The sequence below is a fragment of the Corylus avellana genome, chromosome 5 (assembly GCF_965113065.1).
Source record: "Corylus avellana chromosome 5, dhCorAvel1.hap1.2, whole genome shotgun sequence".
Lineage (NCBI taxonomy): Eukaryota > Viridiplantae > Streptophyta > Magnoliopsida > Fagales > Betulaceae > Corylus > Corylus avellana.
In genome coordinates, this window is record NC_142494.1 from 29,704,700 (window position 1) to 29,728,470 (window position 23,771).

The 23,771-nt window shown below is 35.0% G+C and overlaps 4 protein-coding genes across 9 annotated transcripts; 1 reads left to right on the top strand and 3 right to left on the bottom strand.

Moving 5' to 3' along the window:
• Positions 1–3,037: 3,037 nt before the first annotated feature.
• On the bottom strand, positions 3,038–7,390 carry ARFA1B (ADP-ribosylation factor A1B). Of its 4 annotated transcripts, XM_059593569.2 has the most exons (7): positions 7,281–7,390; positions 6,556–6,751; positions 5,911–5,981; positions 5,163–5,282; positions 3,738–3,856; positions 3,449–3,530; positions 3,038–3,227 (listed from the first exon to the last, which is right to left on the bottom strand). In XM_059593569.2, exons 2-7 carry the CDS (start codon positions 6,701–6,703, stop codon positions 3,222–3,224), a joined length of 546 nt encoding a protein of 181 aa, XP_059449552.1. In that variant the 5' UTR covers positions 6,704–6,751; positions 7,281–7,390; the 3' UTR covers positions 3,038–3,221. The 4 variants fall into 4 exon arrangements, with proteins under 4 accessions (XP_059449552.1, XP_059449548.1, XP_059449549.1 ...); XM_059593565.2 differs by lacking the exon at positions 3,038–3,227 and having other exon boundaries at positions 3,437–3,530; XM_059593566.2 differs by lacking the exons at positions 3,038–3,227; positions 7,281–7,390 and adding an exon at positions 7,182–7,273 and having other exon boundaries at positions 3,437–3,530.
• Positions 7,391–8,759: 1,369 nt separating this feature from the next.
• On the top strand, positions 8,760–15,875 carry PDF1B (peptide deformylase 1B). 3 transcript variants are annotated; one of them, XM_088516551.1, is made up of 7 exons: positions 8,760–9,140; positions 9,251–9,389; positions 9,923–10,115; positions 10,753–10,863; positions 12,683–12,745; positions 13,199–13,327; positions 15,786–15,875. In XM_088516551.1, exons 1-6 carry the CDS (start codon positions 8,822–8,824, stop codon positions 13,298–13,300), a joined length of 927 nt encoding a protein of 308 aa, XP_088372677.1. In that variant the 5' UTR covers positions 8,760–8,821; the 3' UTR covers positions 13,301–13,327; positions 15,786–15,875. The 3 variants fall into 3 exon arrangements, with proteins under 3 accessions (XP_088372677.1, XP_059450766.1, XP_088372676.1); XM_059594783.2 differs by having other exon boundaries at positions 8,836–9,150; XM_088516550.1 differs by lacking the exon at positions 15,786–15,875 and adding an exon at positions 14,321–14,408 and having other exon boundaries at positions 8,836–9,150.
• On the bottom strand, positions 13,341–17,635 carry LOC132182209 (polygalacturonase At1g48100). Its single transcript, XM_088516552.1, has 7 exons — positions 17,475–17,635; positions 17,284–17,375; positions 15,757–15,888; positions 15,383–15,556; positions 15,082–15,289; positions 14,279–14,469; positions 13,341–14,167 (listed from the first exon to the last, which is right to left on the bottom strand). Exons 1-7 carry the CDS (start codon positions 17,560–17,562, stop codon positions 13,775–13,777), a joined length of 1,278 nt encoding a protein of 425 aa, XP_088372678.1. The 5' UTR covers positions 17,563–17,635; the 3' UTR covers positions 13,341–13,774.
• An 819-nt stretch (positions 17,636–18,454) lies between these two features.
• Positions 18,455–22,202, bottom strand: LOC132182210 (polygalacturonase At1g48100-like). The gene is made up of 7 exons (XM_059595400.2): positions 21,963–22,202; positions 21,563–21,694; positions 21,043–21,189; positions 20,919–20,945; positions 20,602–20,809; positions 19,376–19,566; positions 18,455–18,950 (listed from the first exon to the last, which is right to left on the bottom strand). The coding sequence occupies exons 1-7, from the start codon at positions 22,200–22,202 to the stop codon at positions 18,555–18,557; spliced, it is 1,341 nt and encodes a 446-aa protein (XP_059451383.2). The 3' UTR covers positions 18,455–18,554.
• Positions 22,203–23,771: the final 1,569 nt, after the last annotated feature.

A 23,771-nucleotide genomic window follows, 5' to 3' on the forward strand; every position in this document is an offset into this window, starting at 1 on the left:
CACACCACCCCTTCTCATCTACATTTTTTTTTTTTGTTGTTCAAATAAAGTTTTTTTTTTTTTAAAAAAAAAAAAACTAATGTGACAAAAACTGCTTTGTAGCATTAATGAGCTTAATCCCAGTTTTGGACAGAAATAGTAAAGTGAAAATTGAAAAAAAAAAAAAACAAAAAAACAAAACAAAACTTGAGGAGTTAAAAGTCGAATAAAAAAAACAGAAAAAGTAAATTAAAATCATGGGAGCCCATTTATATTTTTTCGAAAATAAGAAAAGATCTCTGCTGGGTACAATTATAATTAAATAGCTGAAGGGTAATGAATTTTCTCTTTAAGGGAGTTCTTTTGAAGCTTCTAAATCTTAAGAAAAGGACGTACAACATAATGTAGCTAATAAGTAACAATATTATGGTTTAGAAAATGAGATCAATCAACAAGTTAACTAGCTAGAATTGACTTATGTTTCTACTTATAGTGTTAGTCAAAAGATCATCGATCTTATGAAAGATAGAGTATTAATCAGATAAGATTTGGTTGGTTCTGATCCACACAACACAAAAGAAAGTCAAAAAAGGACAGATAGCCATTATTGACCCGGCTTCTCGGTTTAGACTAAACTCTAATACTACTTATAAACCCTGTTAATCAAAATTATTAACTATAATCATCAATCATCATCACCATAATCAAACTATATCGAAAAAAGTCTTCTTCCTTAACTTCCCCTTCCCATAGTTTGATAATTATATACATATTTGACACATTACCAAAAGTTCAATGAAAATTATACTAATTTTAGAAACCTGTTTGTGGCTCTCCTTAAGCTGCTTTTCGAATTTTAACCCACTACTTACAGGGCACGTGTGTTTTCTCTTAAACCCAAATTCTTTGTTCCAAAAAAAAAAAATTAAATAAATGATGGCTTGAATCAATTCAAAACTAAATTGATGTTTTTTTTTTTTTTTTTTTAAGGTTAGTAGGACAATTCTTATTGGAGGGTGTTGTCCACGCGCCATTTCGTGAGTGTAAGACAGACTAGGAAACCTGTATAATTGTCTTCATTAAAGGCTTAAAGCAACCATACTGTAGACATTAGGTGTAGCTCCAGCGAGTCTTTACCCTACTGAGAAACATTTCTGTTGTCTTCATGAAGGGAGAGAAAAGGTTAAGGTGGTGATGCCCGGAAATTTCTGGCTAGCAAGCAAGTACCCTCGGCTTAGCTGCTAAGCAACATCATGTGAACACAGACAGTAACCTTACTAGGCTGCAACATTTTGATATGATGGACAACATTCAACTCCAACCACATGATCATCTTGTGGTTCACAAGGATCGATCCAGCTGTGTTTCGATTATAGACAATAAAAGTAACCAGACAACCATTCCACTACGAATGAATGCTGCCTCTTTTTGTAATTTTTATCGTTTTTAGACTTTAACCCCGTAAAAAAAGCTTAATTTTGTTAAGTGCTACACGGCTTTGAGATTTTATAGAAAAAACCAGGGTCCTTTATAACTGAGAGAGACCTTTGAATGGAGTTCAGGTGATCCAACAACAAGTATATATATATATATATATACAACAACTTTTCATAATTGCAATCAAGGAGTTACAAATCGAGTAGAAGATTGCAACTAATTCCAATCCCCATCCTCCTTAAACGATGATATGACGTGATCAATGGAGTGGCCACTGGCCAAGTCTCGTGCAAGACATGGAACTGATGCATGACCAAATAAGTTTGCGTGTAGGGGTGAGCAAAAAGGATAAACATTTGGTACTTTTCTTATGAAAAAGAGAAATTTTAATGCAATATATCACATTTTTATTTTATATTTATCTCAAAATGTTGATCCGGGCCATCCCGCCATTCCAATCATTTTTTTTTTTTTTTTTATAACTATTCTATAATGGGATCACGCTCCTTTATTTTTTTAAATAATAATTAATTTAATGGTTAGTTGAAACTACCACGTTAATTTTGTGAAATAATTATGAGATAAAAACATGACTTAAAGAATTACTCAAAGAAAAATGCCATATATAACATTTTTATCTTACTGTACTGATGTGGTAGGATGTAATAACTTTAGATCAGCCATTGTTTTAAAAATTATAATAATAATAATAATAATAATAATAAACTCAATGAATTCTAGACCATGTCATTATGATCAACAGTGAAATAAAAAAAAATAAAAAAAAGGATAAAAAGGATAAAGATGTAATATACGACATAGATTACCATGTGGAAAGAATTTCTCCGTGGAAGCATCATCATAATTTCACGTGCAAAGTCCTTTTCCTAGTTTTGTAATCATTTAATTTTCCTAGTTTTGTAATCATTTAATCTGTCATGGAATCATCGATGTACTTGGTACGTAGGTATAGTTCCTTTCATCCGAAAGTGAGAAATCCTATATATTAAGCTTGCTTATTTAGAAGTTGTTTAAATAATACACTACTTTTTTTTTCTTTCTTTTTTTCGAAAATCAATCCACAAACTTGCTTATAACTTTTCGTAAAATTGTTTCGTTTCCATCTATACGTTGATCTGTTCAAAACGTCCCCCTCCCTCTCTCACATAAAGTAGATTTTTTTTTTCCTGTTTCATCCTATATTTTCACGTCGCTTTCCCGATTTGGATTGTTTAAGCAAGTAAAACATTTGGAGATACTAATAAATGAAGAAAAGAATGTGACAAGTCCATAATGTTTTGAAATTTGTATGATGTTATATCACTTAGAACTTTTTGCAACAAGTTATTAGAGTCTGTCCAGCACTAAAAAATTTATAATATCGTCTAGTCACGTGCTAACACGTGTTAACAAATTGTAAAGAGGCATTTCTCTATCATTTCTCCCTACAATTCTTTTTCATGGCGTAACTTATCCATTTGTACTCTTTTTCTTTTTTCTTTTCACAATGCTTTTCCACGTGCTCATGGGTCATCCATCCCCAAGGAGAATAAAAGTTAAGTGCCTCCACCAGTAATTTAGAAGGCAAACAAAAATAGCTAGTTAAGTGCGGCCATGCCCAAAAGAGAATGTAGCAACATAAAAAAAGTCTGGTTTACAGCTAAAAGCATTTAGCTAAAGTAGCAACCATACAAACCGATATATATAAAAAGGTCTAGCCAAACATTCTTCTATTACAACATTCACTGAAAAGGGGGGGAAGCTGTCATCTCCCAAATCGCCAGAGACCAAAATTCTTTAAAGCCTCATGCCTGAAAAGAAAGGGAGGAAGTGTTGTAATATAAGGAAAGGAAAAGTGCAAACGTAGCATATGGAACCCAAGATGACTTAAGATGAAGAAGGATCTTCCATTCCAGAGTTCTTGTGGACAATTACATGGCAGCTTAAGCCATTAAATGACTCTTATGTGCTATGCATCCATTGACTTTCTTTTCTATATTTATTAGCTTTCAAGCTTTGTTCATGTACTTGCCTTGCTAGCAATGTTGTTGGAAAGCCAGTCCAAACCCTCATACAGACCCTCTCCAGAAGTTGCGCATGTGCTCTGGATGTACCTGAAATGGACCACCATATTGCATCAACAAGAGCTAAAGCCATAGTAAAGAAAAGACAGATTGACACGGGGAAAAGAAAAATCTTTTATGTCAGTTGAAACAATTCTTCCAGCACCAGGGAAAATGAACAAATTTGGTATCCTTGTCCACGGTGAACATCCAAGAAATAACACAAGTCGAGGTGGAAATGGGGGAGAGAAAAAATACCAGTGACGTTGGCGGAGAGAATGAAGACCGAGCTTGTCAGTGATCTCTGCAGCATTCATTGCATTGGGAAGATCTTGTTTGTTGGCAAATACAAGCAAAACAGCCTCCCTAAGTTCATCCTGAAACAAGATTAACATTTAAATTAATAGAACTCCTACCACAATCAAACAGAAAATGAACATAGCTCAACAAAATCGCACACCTCCAAAAACTGTAAAACATGAGACAGAAATTTCACCAAGCAACCAATAAGGAACTTGTAACAGTGGGAAGGTTAAACCACTTGTCCTACTAAATCTTCGTAGAATAGATGCTGCAGTGCTGGTTGATTTTGTAAATGCTACCAAAAGACCAAAAGCAATCAAAGCATTACAGAAACCTAGATCTTTTTTATATTCTTTTATGCAAACGAATACCTGAATATAGCCTCCATGAGTGAATCTATAAACACTCAGAGAAAGAGCTAGCCACATAAACAATATCACCTTAAAATGACTAGTCAAGTTGGAGTTTTCATAGAATCACTAATAAAGTTCAATTTCATCTAGTAAGTAGAAAATGTGAAACTTAACATCCATGAGTGTCTTTATAAACCACTCATTTTATGTGGGCTACTCATCTTCCCAATGTGAAACTGGGATGTTACAATCTCCCCACCTTAAACCTTTGATGTCCTCATAGAGCAACATTATGCAATTCTCCAATACCATATGGCCTTACTAGGTGGCTCTGATACCATTTATAAACATTCGGGGAAAGCACTAGCCACACATATGCGATCAGCTCAAAATGACTAGTCAAGATGGAACTTTACTAAAATCACTCATAAAGTCTAGTTTCACATATTAAGTAAGCAATGTGGTACTTAATACCCATGGATGTTTTTATAAGCCACCAACTCCATGTGAGGTACTCATCTTCCCAATGTGGGGCTGGGATGTTACAAAATCTAAATTCCAAACAAGTTTCCAACTAGTTCCACGAACTTAAAAAGAGTTCTACCATATTATAAAGGAACCAATTAAGAGGTACTTAGGTAATTGCAGGAAATTCTATGTCAAGGAAAGAATATTGAACCAAGGAAACAACCTAAGTTAAAACTCAAAAAGAGTTATCAGATTCCTGTTAAAAAAAATGGTGTGAAAAAAATGGAGCACTAGTAGTTCACTAAGCAAAAAACATGTCACATAAGAAACTACAAAGAGTCGAGGAACAGAACCTGGTGAAATAACATTAATAAGCACAAAGTAGTAGTTAATATTTCACAAATATGAATCCACAGCAGTAAACAATCTAGAACAGATTCAAGGAGGCATGCAACCTCAACCATGTCAATCTACTTAAGATGGATATATGAGAGGGAATTTGGAGATCACAGCATAACATGAAAAGCATACGGCAGATACATCAAAAGTAGTAATATACCTCATTCAACATCCTGTGCAACTCATCCCTTGCCTCGACAACTCGATCCCTGTCATTGCTATCAACCACAAATATAAGACCCTGAGTGTTTTGGAAGTAGTGCCTCCACAATGGACGGATCTGTTTAATGGAAATTATGTCAGTTAATCATCATCTGATTACTCATTATTTAACAAAATAAACACAAACAAGCTCCAATTTAATAATTTCTGTAAAAAATATGACAAATTGTTATGATAACAATCACCCTCTAGAATAGAGTGCTGATGCATGACAAACATTTATACGCAACATTAGCTTGAGAATGACAAACATGTTTTCATTACTTATCTCCAAGGAACCCATTTTACATTATTGCTCCACTATGTGATAACGCATCATATATATGTGCTTAAAGCCCATGTCGTAATATTCAAATTGTATATCTCCCAATGTTTAAATTCAGGTGAATTACTGTTTCCCCCACTGTGCACAAATAGTTAAAAATCCAAACAAAAAAACTACCAAATTTTCATACAATAATCAACTTTGTCATCAAACATATAAGTTTGAAACTTATCCAACATTACTGATAAAGGATCATTTGATCATTGAAAATTGGATTTCATTGAAGCACAAAACATGAATAACAGAAAACATGCCGTACAACTCAAAATATCACAGGCATGCGTACAGCCACATATTTTTCAAAATTTCCGCAGATAACTGTACACAACCGTTTTACAGACACAAAAACAAAGGCATGTACCTTGTCCTGACCACCGACATCCCAAACAGTGAAGCTGATGTTTTTATATTCCACTGTCTCCACATTAAATCCTGCACAGAGAAACTCCAATTATTCAATAAATAAACTCATTGAGAAACCTTCATTTGAATCACAAATAGGGATAAAAGATAATTCATCAAAGCAAATTTACGAACACCCAGGAAATATATAAGTATTTCAAGGAACCAAGAAAAGATTCCCAAGCGACAATAACTAATGAGGGGAAATCACATATAGCAGACTCCACTGCAGCATTCGCAAATCATAAACAATCACATAAAACTGGATTCTCTTAGAAATTTCCACACGGAATAAATGAAATCATGATATTTAAAAGATGCAATTCACTTAAAGCTAACATTAGTCCCACCCAAATGACTACGTTCCATCTAACATAATATTTCATCTATTAAACTTGAGTCTATTACTTTACCTATATTAATAGGAACTACATCCACAAAGACCTTGCAAACAACGATATCTAAAAACAAAGCGATTTCTTATTTTATTTTCTTTATCTTCTATAGCAGTAAGACATCGGACATGAAGAAAATAAAGTAAATCGATCACATAAATATAATTCCACGAAATGGAAAGTAATCAGGATGGAAATTGGATACTCACCGATAGTCGGGATCGTGGTGACGATTTCACCGAGCTTGAGCTTGTACAAGATGGTGGTCTTACCGGCGGCATCGAGACCAACCATCAGAATTCGCATTTCTTTCTTCGCAAAAAGTTTGCTGAATAGCTTCGTGAATGTCAACCCCATCCCTGCTTTTGCTCTAGCCCTCGCTAGCTGCCTATCGATCACTCAGCTCTGATTCCAAAAGAAATAGAAATAAAAAATAATCAAATATAAAAAGAAAAAGAAAAAAACGAAAGCGTCTACATGCATAAAGAATCTGAGTAACAAAACAAGCTAGTTAACATAGTTATAATTATAACGAGGAAATCGAATATGTAGCCCTAGTAGTTTCGGATCGGACAAATGGACCGATTAACAAACTGCAGATACAAATTTTACGCTAAAAGCGTGTTCATAATCACAAATTAACGAGAAATTCAAACAGATCCGTTTGATTTTAAAATTCAACGATCAGATTCTCCGATCGCGGAAATGAACTCAAAATTGAAACGAAAATCAGAAACAATATAAAAAGAGATCTTACAAACAATAGGATCGACAAATGAAAACAATATATGAATATCCGTTAATTTTTACATGCAAATTATGAACTTAATTTTACCGATCTACCGGATAAGATCGGCGAAGATCAACGATAGATTTAGAGGGGAACTTATGAATTTGAGGGAGAGAGTGAGAGAGAGAGAGAAAGAGAGCTGACCTATCGAGGAGGGGATCTGATGGGAGGGGAGGGGCAAGCTTGTGGCAAGCCGCGATTTTTTGAGGGACTGATGTGAATTCTCTCTCTTCGATATTTAACGGCCCCGGATAATTATTGACCGCGGTGAATTCGAGTACAGTGATTGGTGGACTAGGGAGCGGTCCAGATACATTCGCAGTTTTGCATTTTTGTCAAGGCGTTACACTGAGACGCCGCCGTTTCATGAGAATCAGGAATGAGGAATCAGTATCCTTTCTAATTTTCTATGGTCAGATTAGCCATTCAAGATTTAATGGAATATATTTGATCACCTCCTTTTCTTTTCTTTTTTCTTTTTTTTTTATCAATATATTATCACATAGTTAAATATATTGTCATTTTATTTTGAACTTTTAAAACTTTTTTTTTTTTCAAAACTAAAAATAAACATTTCTCAAAATTATCAGCAAAAAATTCAAAACACAGATGTACCCCCAAAAAATACTTCTCACTTTAATATCATATTGAACATTTTTCAAACAAAAATTCATAAAACAATTTTTAAAAGATACATGCTACACAACCATATTTATTAAATAATCTTTTAACCACACATATATATATATATATATAAATTCAATAGTAGATTAATCATTAAATTTGTAAACTTATGTAAAACTCGGACAAATTTTATCATTTCTCTTTTCAAAATCATTGTCAAACAAGAATGAGAATCTCTTGTTATTAGGCCTCGAATTTCATAAAAAATTAAAATAGTTTAAGTGAGAGGATTGCGATATTCACTTGCCCTAATTAGCCTAAAATATGTGATCCACTTGTCCAAAACAATTGAGTTCCATAATCTCTCTTCACGGCATTCATATCCAGCTCAATAAATATTTAGTTAAATAACACATTTTTTTTATATTAGCATCCAATTTTTTGAAATCACCTCCATTCCATAAAAGCATTTTTACTATCCAGTTTTATTATTTTATTTAAAATATTGTTTCTTTATCTATTTTTACCATTAGAGAGAATAAAAATTCCTTTTTTAAAATTAATTTAACATACACATTGTTAAGTTAGAGTGCTCAGTTTATTAAGTAATATAATAACTAATCAAGGGTGCAGTGCACAGGACCGAGGTTTACTCTGCAAATGTGAGTCCGAAAGGCCCTGCCTTAAAGAGATTCCCCGACACATAAAAAAAAAAATAATAATAATAATAATAATAACTAATCAATTATACATATTTTTGCTGCACGACAAATCAAATAATCTTTTGACTAACCTAATGTAATTTCTCTAAAAAAACATGAAATTCAGGCAACTTAAAAAAGAAAACTTTTTCAAAAAAAGTTTTTTTTTTTTTTTTGTTCTTTATCAAAAAATAATTAAAAAAAAAATAAAAATCAAAAAACCTCTTTCAAACCCAGACCAATGGGGACTCTTATGTAGAGAGTCTAGAGACGTTCTCAGTCTATAAAACACCGCGAACCCATCATCTTTTTCCCACCGATTTTCAGTCTCCGTCATCCCTCATTCCCTCCTATCATTTTATGCCCCCCCCAAAACAAAACAAATTTATTTCATTAATTAAATTTGTGGCTCTACGGCTCACAGAGCTCACGGACTGGACTAGGCTTAGCCCTACTGTTTCTGGCCATGGCTTGCGCCGCTTGGCTCCACTCATTCCCTTTACCTCACGCTCTTGCCCCCGTTCTTCGGCGCCGGTCCTCTCTTGCCGCCACCTTTCTCCGGGTCACCCGGCCCTCCCCGACCGGTCGGTTCTTCTCCTTCGTGAGCGAGCCCTCCTCACCTACACTCACTCCGGTCCGCGCGCAAGCCAAGCGAGGCTTCTCATTCAAAGACGACGAAGTGGCTTCTCGTAAGCACACAATTCCTACCTCTGTTTACACTTTAAATCTCTGAATATTGAACTTAGCTAAGAGCTTTGATTTTTTGTGAATTTTTTTTTTGTTCTTTAGCTGATGATCTTCGCTTTGAAGCGCCGCTCAGAATAGTGGAATATCCAGACCCTATACTGAGAGCCAAGAACAAGCGGATCGACTCCTTCGACGATAATTTGAAGAAGCTCGTCGACGAAATGTTCGACGTAATGTACAAGTGAGTTTCCTCACTTCGTTTACTGTTATTGTGTGATATTTTTAGTTATTTGTGATTTTCAGCCTCGTCCTTTCTTTATTTTTTATTTTTAATAAGTAAACGCAATTCTATATAAAGCGCAAAAGGCTCAACTCAAGTACAAATGAAGTAAACAAAAGAAATATATAATTACCTTCCAAATCATATTGCTGATTCTTTTCACTAGTCTTGCGAACGACTGATGGCTTCATAGACATGCATACTTAAACTGAAGTGAGGGCTCACTACCCCTTTTTGTTGTTCTGCTGACAGTCATGTATCGTTTTAGAAACCTGTGCAATATTTGCTTTGCTTTTGTTTGTTTCCTATTATATTCTTTACGACCTTTTCTTATTATGAGTTGGTCGTGAGGTTCTATAAAATTGTTCAGTGATGTTGTTTCCAGTTTTCAAATTGATGGCTTAAGTGTTAGACTTTTCAGAGTTAGATGCTTATGAGAAATCCTTGCTATTTACAGGATTGTGAACAAAACTTGTTGGCTTCCTTTTCCACAGAACTGATGGTATTGGGCTCTCCGCACCCCAAGTAGGAATTAATGTTCAACTCATGGTGTTTAATCCTGTTGGCGAACGTGGTGAAGGAGAGGAAATTGTTCTTGTAAATCCAAGAGTAAACAGATATTCAAAGAAAATGGTGCTTTTTAATGAAGGTTGCCTATCCTTCCCACAGATTTATGCTGATGTCGAGGTATTGTTAAATGCTTATTTGTTACTTAAATCTATCTCCTTTATTTTTAGCTTACATTCAGAATAGTCTGTGGGACATGGCCACTTTTAGTAAGCAATTTTCTCTGGTGCATGCTAACACTTTTTCCCATACCATTGATACTGCAATTATGGTCTTCCCATGAGTCTTCACTTTGTTGCTGACTGGGTTTCTGAATAACTATAATATGCAAGAGAAACTTGAAATGCTCATATGTGGTAAAAGTTAATAGATGTTTTACTTGTCAAAAAGCTACTAGATGTTTTGTTCGCTGCATTCAGTTTTCCTAGTAACAGGGCTTAGCCTGAATTGCTTGCTGAGTTTTTGAATTTTCTTAGTACCAGGGCTTAGCCTTAAAGTTTCTGTTTCATTTTCTTGAGGCCATTGGTATGATTTGAATCTTCTTGTAATCTAAAATCAAAAGAGGATATGACCTGAGATGCTTCTTATACAAGCATGTGCATAGTTAAATAAAAAGTAAAAAGATTTGATTTATGCCATACTTGATATTTAGCCCAACTATTGTTACCTAATACTGTATTTGGACTTCTGAGGATCTTTTGTTTGTTTTAAACTATTTCGGATGTACTTACAATGTCTCTCACTTTTGTACATGCAGAGACCAGAATCTGTGAAGATTGATGCAAGGGACATTAAAGGTGCAAGGTTTACTATCAACCTGTCTGGTCTTCCTGCACGGATTTTCCAGCATGAATTTGACCATTTGCAGGTCCGTCCTTCATTTGAAATCAAATTTAGTATTTCTGGTAATACAACAAAAATCTAGTCCTTTGTATTCTGATGGAAGGTTTAATTTACAGTTTTAGAAGCTAAATCCTTATGGTCGTGATGAATCTAAACTATCATGGAATGTGGATCACTAGGGTATCTCAAATAAGGTGTTTATATAATCTGCGATTTACGACCTACCACAGAACTTAATAGAATTGGAGTTGTTTTTGTTCAACTTTTACTTAATTTGAAGTTAGAATGTGAACATATTGATTTTTTGATGAATAATAATTTTATTGAAAGAAAAGGGCAAAATCCTTGTACTTGAAAAATATGCAAGAGAGACAATTCCCTAAAGGCGTCTACAATCTAAAAAAATAACAAGATCTAAAAAATTCGAAGATCCAAAGATAGGAACATAAACTACAGCCCAATACAAGAGAGATCTCATAAAAAAAGAATTTTAAACATACCACATTGGACTCACAGCATCTTATCTTAATTTGCATACTAATGTGAGTCCACTCTTCTTTTTATTCAAAACATAAAAATAAAAGAAGGAAAAATGATGCAGTTCAGAAATTTCATCGACTCTTGTGATATTTCTTTAAGAGTCTCTTGTCCTCATTCGCCCCAACAAAATAGTGTTATTTTCACTTCTTTTTTATATGAAGAAACAAGAGAAACGCGTGGAACTACTTATTTCCTTGTTTTATTTCTTTTGTTGTAATGCTGATCATGCGATTTTGCCCAAAATTTTTTTATACCTTTTAGGTTGTTATTTGTCACCATCAATATGACAGAGAAGGAAGAGAGTAGTGTACCAGATTTTAAAGCTGATCCTTAGGTTAGGGTACTAGCAATTCAAGGTAGCAAAATCTCAATGAGAAGTAATATCCTTAATTGTAGGTGGAGACATCTGCATACATGCCATGAATCTTGGGAAACTTAGTCTACTGCCTTGAGGCATTCATAAATCTGAGTTTTATCCATATGAACTTTAGCAAACATAGTTTATTGATGCATTCTTCTTCTTTGGCTTATTTGTTGTGATCCACTTTGTTCTTGTAAGCAGCTCCCCATCATAAACACAATTTTGGTGACTGTTATTTTATATGCATGGGACCTGAAACAACGTCAAGATTCCAATGTAAATGAGAATAAGCTTTTTTCTCCATGTTCTATTGGGTACAGAGTTATATATTGAGGAAATGAAGGGTAAAAAAAAAAAAAGAGAGGCCAGGGCTGCAAAAGGACAGGGCCTGTTTAAATAGAATACCCGTAGTATGATACAAATATCAATAATTAGATGAAACCTGATCGGGTGCAGAGTTATATGGAGGAAATTATAATAAAAAAAAAGGGCCAGGGCTGTCAAAGTTTAGGAGCTTAATTTAATAGAATGCAAATGGTGCAATAGGTGATTGAAAATAAAATCAGGACTTCAATAGCTTGGTTAAGAAAGGAAATCAATCTTGCTTTTAGAGCCAGTTCTAAAGGTTATATTTGAAGGATATGAGTAAGCTTGCTCCATCATGCCACTTGATAAAGTTAAGCTGCATAACGGATCTGTTCCCATCATGCCTATCTAATGGATCCATGTTATTAGTAGCATGATGTGTCCAATGTAGGCCTACCATTTCATCTACGTTTATGCATATAAAACATATTTCCTCATATCCTTATCTTAACAGAGCAATATCCCATGGAACATTCATTTATGTTAATGTTTATATATACTTAGGGTTTGATTTTTTGTAGGGTCCATTTTTCTGTTTCGCCAGTAATTCTTTCTGAGGTAACTCTTGAATTTGTAGGGTACTCTGTTCTTTGATAGAATGACTGATGAAGTTCTTGACAGTATTCGCATGCAGCTACAGGTGAGTAAGCATACATATGGTTCTTATGTTTTCTGAACTTGCACAAATAATGTTCCTGCTCCCCTGAAAAGTGTATACCATGATGATGCTTAGAACTTCTCTCTTTTGTTGGAAAGTATATATATAAATAAAGGCAAACGAGCAATGAGCAGTGGCTACTGCTATTTGTAAATTTCCCATTGAGGACACCATCCTTCGTAGTAGATCAAATCAAGAAATTTATGGAACTCAAGCATCATGGGCATTATCTGTTAGTATTTGGGGTGATTAGTTGTATACAAAAAATTGTCAAAGACTTTGCTTTTAACAAAAATTGAAATGCTTGAGTTTTTTGGGTCTGCTTACTTGTGTTTGATTGACTGTGGTGAGGAATTGCAATGAGTATTAACGGGATGGGTGTCCTGTCTTTGCAAAGGAAGGAATTAAGTTAATTTGTTCATGTAACAATGGCAGGCCCTAGAAAAGAAGTATGAGGATAAGACCGGTTTGGCAAGCCCTGAAAGAGTAGAAACCCGCAAAAGGAAGACTGTTGCGGCTGGTTTTGGAAAATCATGAACATACTAGCTTCCATAGACACATCAGGTTTCCATATTCTAAATTGATGATACATAATTTTGTTTGTTTCCATTTTATTACTTTTATTTATTTATTTATGTTATAAAAAAAATTGTTTTTGTTTTTGTTTTCTGTTGCTTATTATTTGGGATAGCTTAGTATTAGGGATGGTGCTGGATGAATTACTTACAGGAACTTACTGAGAAGAGACGAAGATCAAATACATGAACCGATAAGAGGAAAAAATGGTTGAATAATCTTAATAAGATGCACCTGAGCAATATTTCGCAAATGGAAAAATACAGTCAATTCTTTCTAGAAACCAGAACCAAGAAAATAACAACGTTTGGCACTTTGCAATATAAGTAAAAATAAACAAACACCTACAGAAAAGAAGGTTCAAATTGGCATCATTCATCACTCATTTACTCCATGAGAAACCATTGAATCCCTGCACTGTATCTGTCCTCAAGGCTAAGCCCAGCAAGAATTATGATTAGACTGAAATCTAGTGCTTGTCAGCAAACAGGCAATTGGAGGGACATTTCTAGTTCTCAGTGTTCCATATGCATTCCAACAGAAAGATTCACACAAGTCGTTGTTAAGTTGAAGTGGCATTAACTCCATGTTAGCTAGTGATAAACTGGTGCAGGGCAAGCCGTCGCTACATGCAAAATGTACAGGTTTGACTGTGTATGTTCCTCGTATATTTTCATAGTTTATGCCTGACACTGCCACGGCTGATGTTTTGTTCTGGCATTTGTTCTTGTCACTAGCACAGTAGAATTGGTCGATCATGATTGGGATTTTAACTTGAGAAACTTGGATGTTTGAGAACATGATTCCTTGGACTGAACCCAAGCCACCCTGCAGTGGGAAACTATAAGGAAATGTCTAGTAGGGATTTTATGTTGCATATATGGTTTTGAATTAGAGAAGGATATTGATGGTATAATAGGTTGTGTAATTATATTATACCTGCCATGTTTTTATTCTGACACCAGTCAGAGTATTATGCAGCGCAATGTCTCGGACGGTGATGTTTGAAACACAAGCTTTGGTGTTATCCATTCCTAGGGCTCCGATGCTGATTCCATGTCCAGGTCCGCAATTGACATTGTGTATGTATACGTTTGAGCATCCAGTTTGTATGGATACACAATCATCTCCTGCAGAATGCAGTAGTTCATATCACCCTTAAATAATTCAGTCATGACTTTCCGAGCCTCTTTGGGTCAGATCTTGTATTGGATGATTCTGTGCTTAAAATGAAGATTTTGGTTCCACCCTTATGGGTATATGAATTCTGAGATTGAGGGATTTGCTGTCCCTTAAAACTTTTAAAAAAAGAAAAAGAAAGTCCTAACAGAAAACCTAAGATTAACAGATATCATGTCGATATCTGTTAGATAAAGTGATCTCTATGTTCTCTTGTGCTTCCCCGCGTTATTTATTCTTTTTTTATAATCCATTGCTCTAGGATCGAGATCCCCTACAATCCCCTGCCTGGAGTGCAGAAATTGTAGGAAATTGTGAGACACCTCGACGTAGCTCACCTACCCAAACAAGTGCTTAGGCTATCCGTACACCTGTTTAGATAGGTAGGTCGCCTGCTCGGGCAAGTAGAGCCCATAGGATGCTTCTTACAGCCTCCTCTTGCAGGGGGAGGGGGGATTGTAGGGATCCCCAATTGTAGGAGGATCCCTAGAGCAAGTGATCAAGTGGCATAATGTTTGTGAAGTTGAAAGATGGAACTGTCCTACAAAGATTTTTGGAATTACCACATGCAAGATTGCTTCTGTAGATGACAACATCTTCGGAGTTTTGGAGGTGTATTCCATCCGTGTTGGGGCTGTCACCAGGGGATGAAATATATATGTCAAAGACCTGAACACTAACACAATTGTCAAATTTGAGGTGCGTTCGTGGACTGTTTAGAATTGTTATCCCAGTGACCGTCACAGACTTGCTTCCATAAAACCTGAGTGCCTGTGTACGAAAAATAGCACCATGCACACAAATTCTAAGACATGACATTGTTGGGAAATTAGAGGAAAGTAATTAGGTAAGGTTGGTTGCTACCGTTGGTCTGGTGCTTGACATTTTTCCCGTTCCATCCCACCAGACTGAGCCTTGTCCATCGATGACACCTTTACCGAAAACTGTAATTCCTTTGAGGTTTTTGAATTCGAGCCACTGTAAGAGGCCTGACCCCCAAGGTTCACTGCTTGTAGGAGCTATAATTTTGCCATCCAACTGCATTGTATATGATGGATTAAGTACTGACCGATTTATTCAGCAATGTGACAACACATTTTAGCACAAATTACGATGGTTGTTAGATGGTAATGAAAGAAAGGATTTTTTTTTTTTTTTGGTTCTTCTCTAAACTAGGTCAGAAGAATTCAATTACATGCTATATTAAAAATATACATGATTTTCACATTATGGTTCACCTGAAATTGAATGTTTGGTTGACAATTAGGGCCGGAGAAGGAGATTGGTTTGACGAGGAACACAAACCCAGATGGAACAAACAATGTTGATCCCTCCACGTTGCAAGCTGCTGCCCACGCTGCTTCGAACGCCTGACTTGTAACAAGTTAGTTTCAGATTCCACAAGTGCAGAAGTAAATATTCTAGCGGTAAAACAAAACAAAACTAAAATAAAAGAAAAGAAAATGAGCGTGCATTATAACATTAATATTACTAAAATTAAAATAATTATAATGTCTATTCATCAAAAGTTTTGATGAAAGTGATGGCATCTACAGCTAGAAATTGGTCTTAATTTGCTCTTATATTTTTGTATGCTGTTTTTCCCTATTGACTGTGTGTCCCTGTCTTGCTCATGTCGCCATTTTTCTATTTGCCGGCAAATATTGTGATGTCACCTTATTGGGGTTCACGTTGGCGGCAGGTGCCACAGCACTTCGTGGGTAGCCATGATATCCAAAAAATTTGCATTTGGCCAATGACGCAGGTGTAGCAACTTTTGTTGTTGGAGTCATCTCTGAATAATATAACTCATCTTAAGATATGGATAAATAGATCTTTGGTTGCCTAATGAAATTCTTGATGAAGTTAAAAATTAAAATAATAGGATCCAATAGGCTGTATTTATATGACGCCTTTAATAGAACAATGAAAATTACCATTACATATCTAAAATATGACAAATTATTTATGTGGCATTTGACGAAACAAACAGTACCTTGAGAATCGAATGATTGAATTTATCATTAGATATCTAAAATATGATCAAGGCTGGCTTATAGGGGTGGGCAAATAAGGTCCCGTGGGATCAGAATCCTCTTCATTTTATGGTCTATATTTTAAATTTTACAGGTCTGACTATATGTTGTCAAATCATTCAAAAATTTTAAATGATTTGACTCCATAAATACAGTTAAATACAACAAAATAAAATCTTGAAAATATAATAGATCGTCTCCATTTCACTTAAAATAAAGAGAATTATATATGCATTGCCATATGAAAGGCATATTTACAAAATAAATAAAAGAAGGTGAAATATGTTGTCTATGAGAGAGAATGTTAACGGTAACTTAATTACTTAGCATATATAACTTAGTATCTTATTTTCAAAAATTCCAACATATCTTTATCTCTAACATTCCACTTTATCCATAATTGTATATATATATATATATATATATATATATATATATTTTCTTTTCTTTCGCAACTCTCACTTTCCTGCTTTATCAATCTTTCATTTTACTATTTGTTCATTCATTTCTACACTTCATCTGTTCTCTGAACCGCTGTTCCAAGTTTCGATCACTTATATACTGTCAAGTGCCTAGTTTCATTGTTCTAATATGAAACTTTTTAATGTTTTTTTATACTTATATTTTACATGATTATACCAACATTATAATTAAAGGAATAATATTGATTGGCTGTGTGGCATTGATAAAACCCATGAAAAAAAAAGAGAAGAAGTTTAATAGAATCACCTTTGTATCGTCGGAATGTCCATCGCCTTTAGCACCATACTCTAATACATTAAAAATGGCGGAGTTCCATCCACCTTGTTTTGGTGTTGCCGCTGTCGTTTCAGGTGGCACGTAAGGAGCATATTTTTCCTTCGTCGGCCAAGAGCCTGGTGCAGTGTTGCCTAGGCTCTTGTCCTCGTCTCCCCAAGCACTGCAATTCTCAAAGCTTGAAGACCAAACAAACAAGGCAATCACAAAAATTAACGTAGGCTCTTTAACGTTAAACCTACACATCCTCATGTGTGTGAGAAAAAGGATGGGAGGGGGGCTGGAAGCAAAGCTTAGGCTCTGTTTGGGTAACCAAGAAGGTATATATGTGGGTTTGTCTATGTCTCTCGATCTCTCTCTCTCTATATATATATATATGTTCTTGCTCTTATTTGTTTATTTAAATCATGGGTAGCTACTTCCATTACCTGCTGATGTGGGTTCATATAGTTCATGTATGTAGATTTTGGCCGTCCGAGGCTTGATTTGTCTTGTCACTTTTGGGGAATAATTGATAGATCATCTTACCATGTTGTGGCATGCACGCTAGTTAATTCCGAACGACGTAGTCTTTGGTCTTAGGAGGGAACTTGTACAGAAACATTTATATGTTTCAGTTGGGTTATGGGCTGGTAAACCCACGTGGTCCACGCATAAAGCCCAAAATCAGCTCGTTAATCCGAGTGCGTCCTACACGTGTAATATATATAGGATCAATTTTCAAGCCATTATATATCGTGCTACACGCCTACACGGACTTCTTTTTTTGTTTTCTTTTTCTTTTTTTCTATTCAATATGAGAAAGAGAAAAAGAAAAGTGCTACACGAACTTTAAACTGTTGTATTGGCCATGATCTTTGATGTGTCCCACTTCAATCAAGGCAAACATGAGATGGATCACACGTAGAAAGAAAGGGGAAATGTGGTTGTGGGTTGTTATTATTATTATTATTATTATTTCTGACATTTTTTTTGACCTTTTTTTTTTCACGATAGAATGGACATTTTAACAGTTTAAGTTAACGAAAAAATTAAATGGTAAGGGGTAATTAAAAGAAGTAGAAAGATCAACACTTTACAAATTTTTAAAGTTTAAGAAAACATTGAAAATTATTTGGTAGTTTAGATTTAGAGGTGGCAAATATTAAAGTTTCCATTAAAAAAAAGGACAAGATCTAATAAGAACCACACCATCCATAACTAAAGAATGGTATCGAGATATCCCAATAATTAAGGCTAATCTCTCAGCAAGACTCAAGCTTAGAATGTCCGGTGGTTGATGTCTTGGCAGTCTGCAAACAGCCAATTGGAGGAACAGTTGTAGTTTTAAGCTCTCCATACGCCTTCCAGCAGAAAGGATCAGGGTCAGACGAATGGGTTTCTTGTGCTGCAGCTTCAAGCTGGATGGTAGCGAGAGAGACGCCAGTGCATGGCATGCTGTCACTGCATGCAAAATGTACAGGTTTTACCGTGAAGCTTCCTCGTACATTTACGTAGTCTATGTCTGAGACTGCCACAGCTGAGGTTTTGTTCTGGCATTTGCTCTCACCACAGTAGAATTGGTCAATCATTATAGGAGTTTCCACTTTAGAAACTTGAATGTTGGAGAACTTTATTCCTTGTACTGACCCTGACCCTCCCTGCAACCGAAAACAAGCACTGTTTTAGCCCATTAATAGTGTCTTGGTCTAGTAGTGCTAGCTTATAGAATATTGCCACAGGTTTATAATATTTGCTTTTGCAATGAAAAAAAGGTGCTTGAAAACATTAATAATTAATGGGTTATAGAATCATTTGAAAAACAAGTATCAAGACGGGATCCCCTACAATTGGGAGGCCCTCGATAGGATTTTTCTGTCCAAACAAATACATTCTGAACACTTACTCGAATATGTGAACTCTATTCTTCATAGTTTTTTACATTTTCTTACACTTCTAGCCAGAAATGGTAGAGAAGTTCCAATCATAAAAAATACAAGTTTTGAATTTCTCTTACCTTCCCTTTGATTCTTACCCTTAGGATCAAAATCACTCATCCAAAAAAAAAAAAAAGAGGTGTTTTTACCTGCCAAGTCTTTATTCTGACACCAGTCAATGTGTCGGTCATCGTGACATCTCGGACGGTGACATTTGAAACGCAGGCTTTAGTGTTATCCTTCCCAAGCCCTCCAATGCTGATTCCATGTCCAGGCCCACAATTGACGTTGTGTATGTATACATTTGAGCATCCAGTTTGTATGGAAACGCAGTCATCTCCTGCAGAATGAAGTACGTAGGAATATATGCATGTAGTTATATATGTGTCAAGTTAATTTTGGATTTTGTTTATTACTATTATTGTTGTTTACCCAAAGATTGTTGTTAGAATATCTAGACCTGTTATTTTTCCTATTAACCTTGATATATTTCTTTATAGTTATTTACTATATATATGTGTAATCTTTTTTCTTTTTCTTTTTTTATTCACTTTATTTATCTATATTTTGAGGAAAAAACACTTTACCCTATAATGTTTCATCTCATTTTCAATTTGGTCTTTAATATTTAAAAATTAACAATATACTCCAATAAAGTATACAAAATTTGTAATGTGACCAATCCGTTAATCATTTGGTCAATTTCCGTCTAATTTAACTAAAAATTTTGCACATGGGGCGCATGTGCATTTTTTTTTTTATCTTGGATATCCAAAATTGCCCCATATTTTTTTATGAAATTTCAAAAATGCCCCTAATTAAAATAAAATAAACTGGGTGTGACTGTAGGCCGAATTGGGGGTGGCTCGATCGCCACCCCCACGGCCCATTGTGGTGGTTCTGCCACCCCCAAAATGTAACAATATAAACAAGTTAACATCAACATGACATTTTACGGGGTGGACCGTGGACACCTCTAAGGCAGACCACCCCAAAATTCTTGTGTCTCTTTCTCTTTCTCATTCCACTCTTTTTTTTCGCATATTTCCATCTTATATATTTCTACAATAATAATGGGTATATTAATGTAATTTCCATCGCAAAGTTAGGTTTGGCACTGTAGCTCGAGGTGAAGAGTTACCCCACTGACGTGCGTCGCATGCATGTTTGCACTAGTGCAAATTAACATGATGTGATTCATGATTGTTCCACACGGTACATGGAATTGTATATATTTTCCTGATTTTGATAGGTGATGTGGATATACAAATAGTCAATATCCACAAAGTAACAACAAAAGATGATCTCTATTGGCTAATACTATACTCGAGTTAAAATTTAAATAAAGGATGGTTAACTAGAATTTTGGAATTACCACATGCAAGATTGGTACTGTAAATGACGACATCTTGGGAGTTTTGTAGGTGGATTCCATCTGTGTTGCGGCTGTCACCGGGGGATGAAACATGCACATTGTACACCTGAACGCTTGTGCAGCTATCGAACTTGAGATGGGTCTGAGGGCTGTTTTGAATTGTTATGCCACTCACTGTCACTCCTTTACTCCCATAAAACCTAAGCGCCTTCATATACCAAATTACCACACCACACGTAAGATTAAGATTGAAGCTTCTGACTGAATTAACTTGTATTTTTTTTTTTTTTTCATGGATTATAATAAATAATTATTACCGTTGGTTTGGTGCTTGGCATTTTCCCCTGCACAAGATTTTTATCAAAGGTAGAATTAGAATTTAGAAAAAGCAATGGCCTAGCTTGTTTGACTACTTGACATGAAGTGATGATCAAGACTTACTGAGTCAACCCACCAGACTGAGCCTTGTCCGTCAATGATGCCTTTACCTTTGATTGTAATCCCTTGAAGCTTCGTAAATTCTAGCCACTGTAAGAGACCTGACCCCCACGATTGAGAGCTTGTGGGAGCTATGATTTTGCCATCCAACTGCATATCATATCTCATAAATTATAGTTTTGGACAATATCTAAATATATAACTTCTTGTTAAATTATCACTTATCTTAAAAATTTAAATGATTAAAAAAATAATAAAAAAATAATTATTTATCTAATTAATATTAATTATAACCATACGTGCTTGAAATGCTGCTAACTTTTCCTCTACGCTAATGAGAAGAAGAAAGAAAAAGATCACGTAGAAAAATGACATTGGCCATACTTTCGTAGGCGGCTTTTGTTGACTTTAAAGTACTGTGTTTTCGGGCGACAAACTGCAGTAAGTTCTAAGTCTTGAGATTGAATGACTAAATTTAATAATTCAATAAAGTTTAATTTATATGAATAATATGGTAAATTACCTGAAACACAATGTTTGGTTCACAACTAGGTCCAGCAAAAGAAACCGGTTTGACAAGAAAAACAGACCCAGATGGAACAACTAATGTTGATGCCTCCACCTTGCAAGCTGCTGCCCACGCTGCTTCGAATGCCTGCCTTGCATCGTAAGATATCAGCTTTGCTTGGGGCCTTATACGTTAACTCAATGATCACTAATATTGCATGTTGAGAGGGAGCATCAATTATTCAAATCGGACGATTTCCAATTATAATTTTTAAAATCATAGTTATACGTTTGACAAAATAAACATTTATAAACTAGACACTTTTGGTAATTTTGTTTAAAAAATGTACGTTCGACCTATAAAGTGATGGAGCAAAGGATGGAAACTGTGTGTATTTAATTATATATAAGATCACCTTTGTGTCATCGGCATGACCATCACCTTTAGCACCATAGTCTAATACATTAAAGGTGGCTGAGTTCAACATACTACGGCCACCATGACCCATTGGTTTCTTTACAGGCACCGAGGCTGCTGTGAGAGCCTTGCTTTGACTCCACAGCCTGCCTTCTCTAGCACAGCTTGAAGACCACACAGAAAAAGCAATCAAAACGATTATCCATATTCTAAGGCCTTTCTGATTAACCCTATCCATTTTCAACTGAGAGAGAGAGAGAGAGAGAGAGAGAGAAGGAGACGAGAGCTTAAGAAAAGTTTATGAAGATCGGTAAGTGACGTTTGTTGTTATAAATAGAAAGCTTGTGTCACTGTGCAGGCATGAGCTATACAGTTTAATAGTTACCAACAAAATTCTTTTTATTCTTTTTTTATTAGATCCCACGATTTGTTACTTTCATGAACTACCATCTGATAAAAATATAAAAAATAAACTTATATGACCAGCCAATTAGAATAATATTGATAAAAAAAATAAAAAATAAAAAATAAAAAATAAAAAATAAAACTCTTTTACAACTTGTTAACATCTGTTGGATTGTGATCGGAAGATGTTAAATTTTTTTAGCGACTCTAATCACATTAACAAACTGTAAGGAGATGTAAGTGTAAGATCATTAATGCTAGTCTCATATTCTCTCATTAATTATTTACTATTACGGGGGACTCAATATTATATGCTTTAAATTAGGGGTTGCAATTCGTGTTCGCGAATCGGATTCAGATCGTATCAAGGCATTTGTATAAGATTATATAAGTCAATCATAACCCAACTCATTTAATTAAACGAGCCAATCTCCTTAACCTAACATTCTAATTTTGTATTTGGATTTGTATAGGGTTCGTGGGTTATGTCAAAAATTGTCTGCTATTATGTCTAGTATCATGTTCAGATCATGTCAAAACATGAATATAAAATTATAAAGATCAACCCTAACTCGATTCTTTCAATTAAATAGTTCAGACTCCTCAACTCTAACCTTTTATTTAAAATAAAATAAAATTAAATAAAATTAAAAAAAAAAACTCTAACAATTTAATTCCATGTTAAGTTTACATCAAATTCGTAAATTATGTCAAAAATTACGGTCATACTTTAAATCTCCAACGCCTCGAGTGTATGTCGTATGTCTTAATTAAACTAATACATATTCTAGAACAAGGCCACCATGGCCACCATGGTATTGCTGTGTTTAGGATTTTAGTTTGGAAGGATCCGGACAATGGTGTTGGCCTATCACTTTCCCCGCGATATACATATCTTTATGATATGATCTTGGTGGGGGCTCGATTTGGAATTAATATGAGTATTTAAATTGGGTGAGCTTAGTATATAGAAGAGGTTTAATTAAGGCTTAACTTTTCACATATAAATTAATTAATTAATTAAAAAATGCAAACCATTCCCTCCAAGATGATATGACAATGTAGAGTAAGGAGGAGTTTAGCACAAAAATAATAAATATCGAACAAATACACAATATCCACACCTAGAACACATAAATTCATAATCTATAAAGAATAGAATCATCCCCCTTTGCCATAAATTATGGGGACAATTACTCACACGCCAAAAGAGGAGATTTCGTGCAATATTGTTAGGTTATGTGAAGTCTGATTTGTATCAAATCTGGTTTGCACCCGACTTGATCCAACATTAAAAGCCCTATAGTTTAAATGAGATTTTTTTTTTAGACTTAGTTCATAGAGCGGAGGCTTGGGCAAAAATATTTTTTGACCCGTTTTGGTGTTTTGAACCAATTGGTAG

Coding starts and splice junctions, on each gene's coding strand:
- LOC132182210 (XM_059595400.2), bottom strand. CDS start 22,202: ATGGATAGGGTTAATCAGAAAGGCCTTAGAATATGGATAATCGTTTTG. Junction 21,695..21,962: donor GTCATGCCGATGACACAAAG/GTGATCTTATAT, acceptor GATGCAAGGCAG/GCATTCGAAGCAGCGTGGGC. Junction 20,946..21,042: donor CAGTCTGGTGGGTTGACTCA/GTAAGTCTTGAT, acceptor AATCTTGTGCAG/GGGAAAATGCCAAGCACCAA.
- ARFA1B (XM_059593565.2), bottom strand. CDS start 6,703: ATGGGGTTGACATTCACGAAGCTATTCAGCAAACTTTTTGCGAAGAAA. Junction 5,283..5,910: donor ATGTCGGTGGTCAGGACAAG/GTACATGCCTTT, acceptor TCCATTAAACAG/ATCCGTCCATTGTGGAGGCA. Junction 3,531..3,737: donor TCTCTCCGCCAACGTCACTG/GTATTTTTTCTC, acceptor GGTCCATTTCAG/GTACATCCAGAGCACATGCG.
- PDF1B (XM_088516551.1), top strand. CDS start 8,822: ATGCCCCCCCCAAAACAAAACAAATTTATTTCATTAATTAAATTTGTG. Junction 9,390..9,922: donor ATGTTCGACGTAATGTACAA/GTGAGTTTCCTC, acceptor CCTTTTCCACAG/AACTGATGGTATTGGGCTCT. Junction 10,116..10,752: donor AGATTTATGCTGATGTCGAG/GTATTGTTAAAT, acceptor TTGTACATGCAG/AGACCAGAATCTGTGAAGAT.
- LOC132182209 (XM_088516552.1), bottom strand. CDS start 17,562: ATGAGGATGTGTAGGTTTAACGTTAAAGAGCCTACGTTAATTTTTGTG. Junction 15,889..17,283: donor GACATTCCGACGATACAAAG/GTGATTCTATTA, acceptor GTTACAAGTCAG/GCGTTCGAAGCAGCGTGGGC. Junction 15,290..15,382: donor TGTCAAGCACCAGACCAACG/GTAGCAACCAAC, acceptor TTTCGTACACAG/GCACTCAGGTTTTATGGAAG.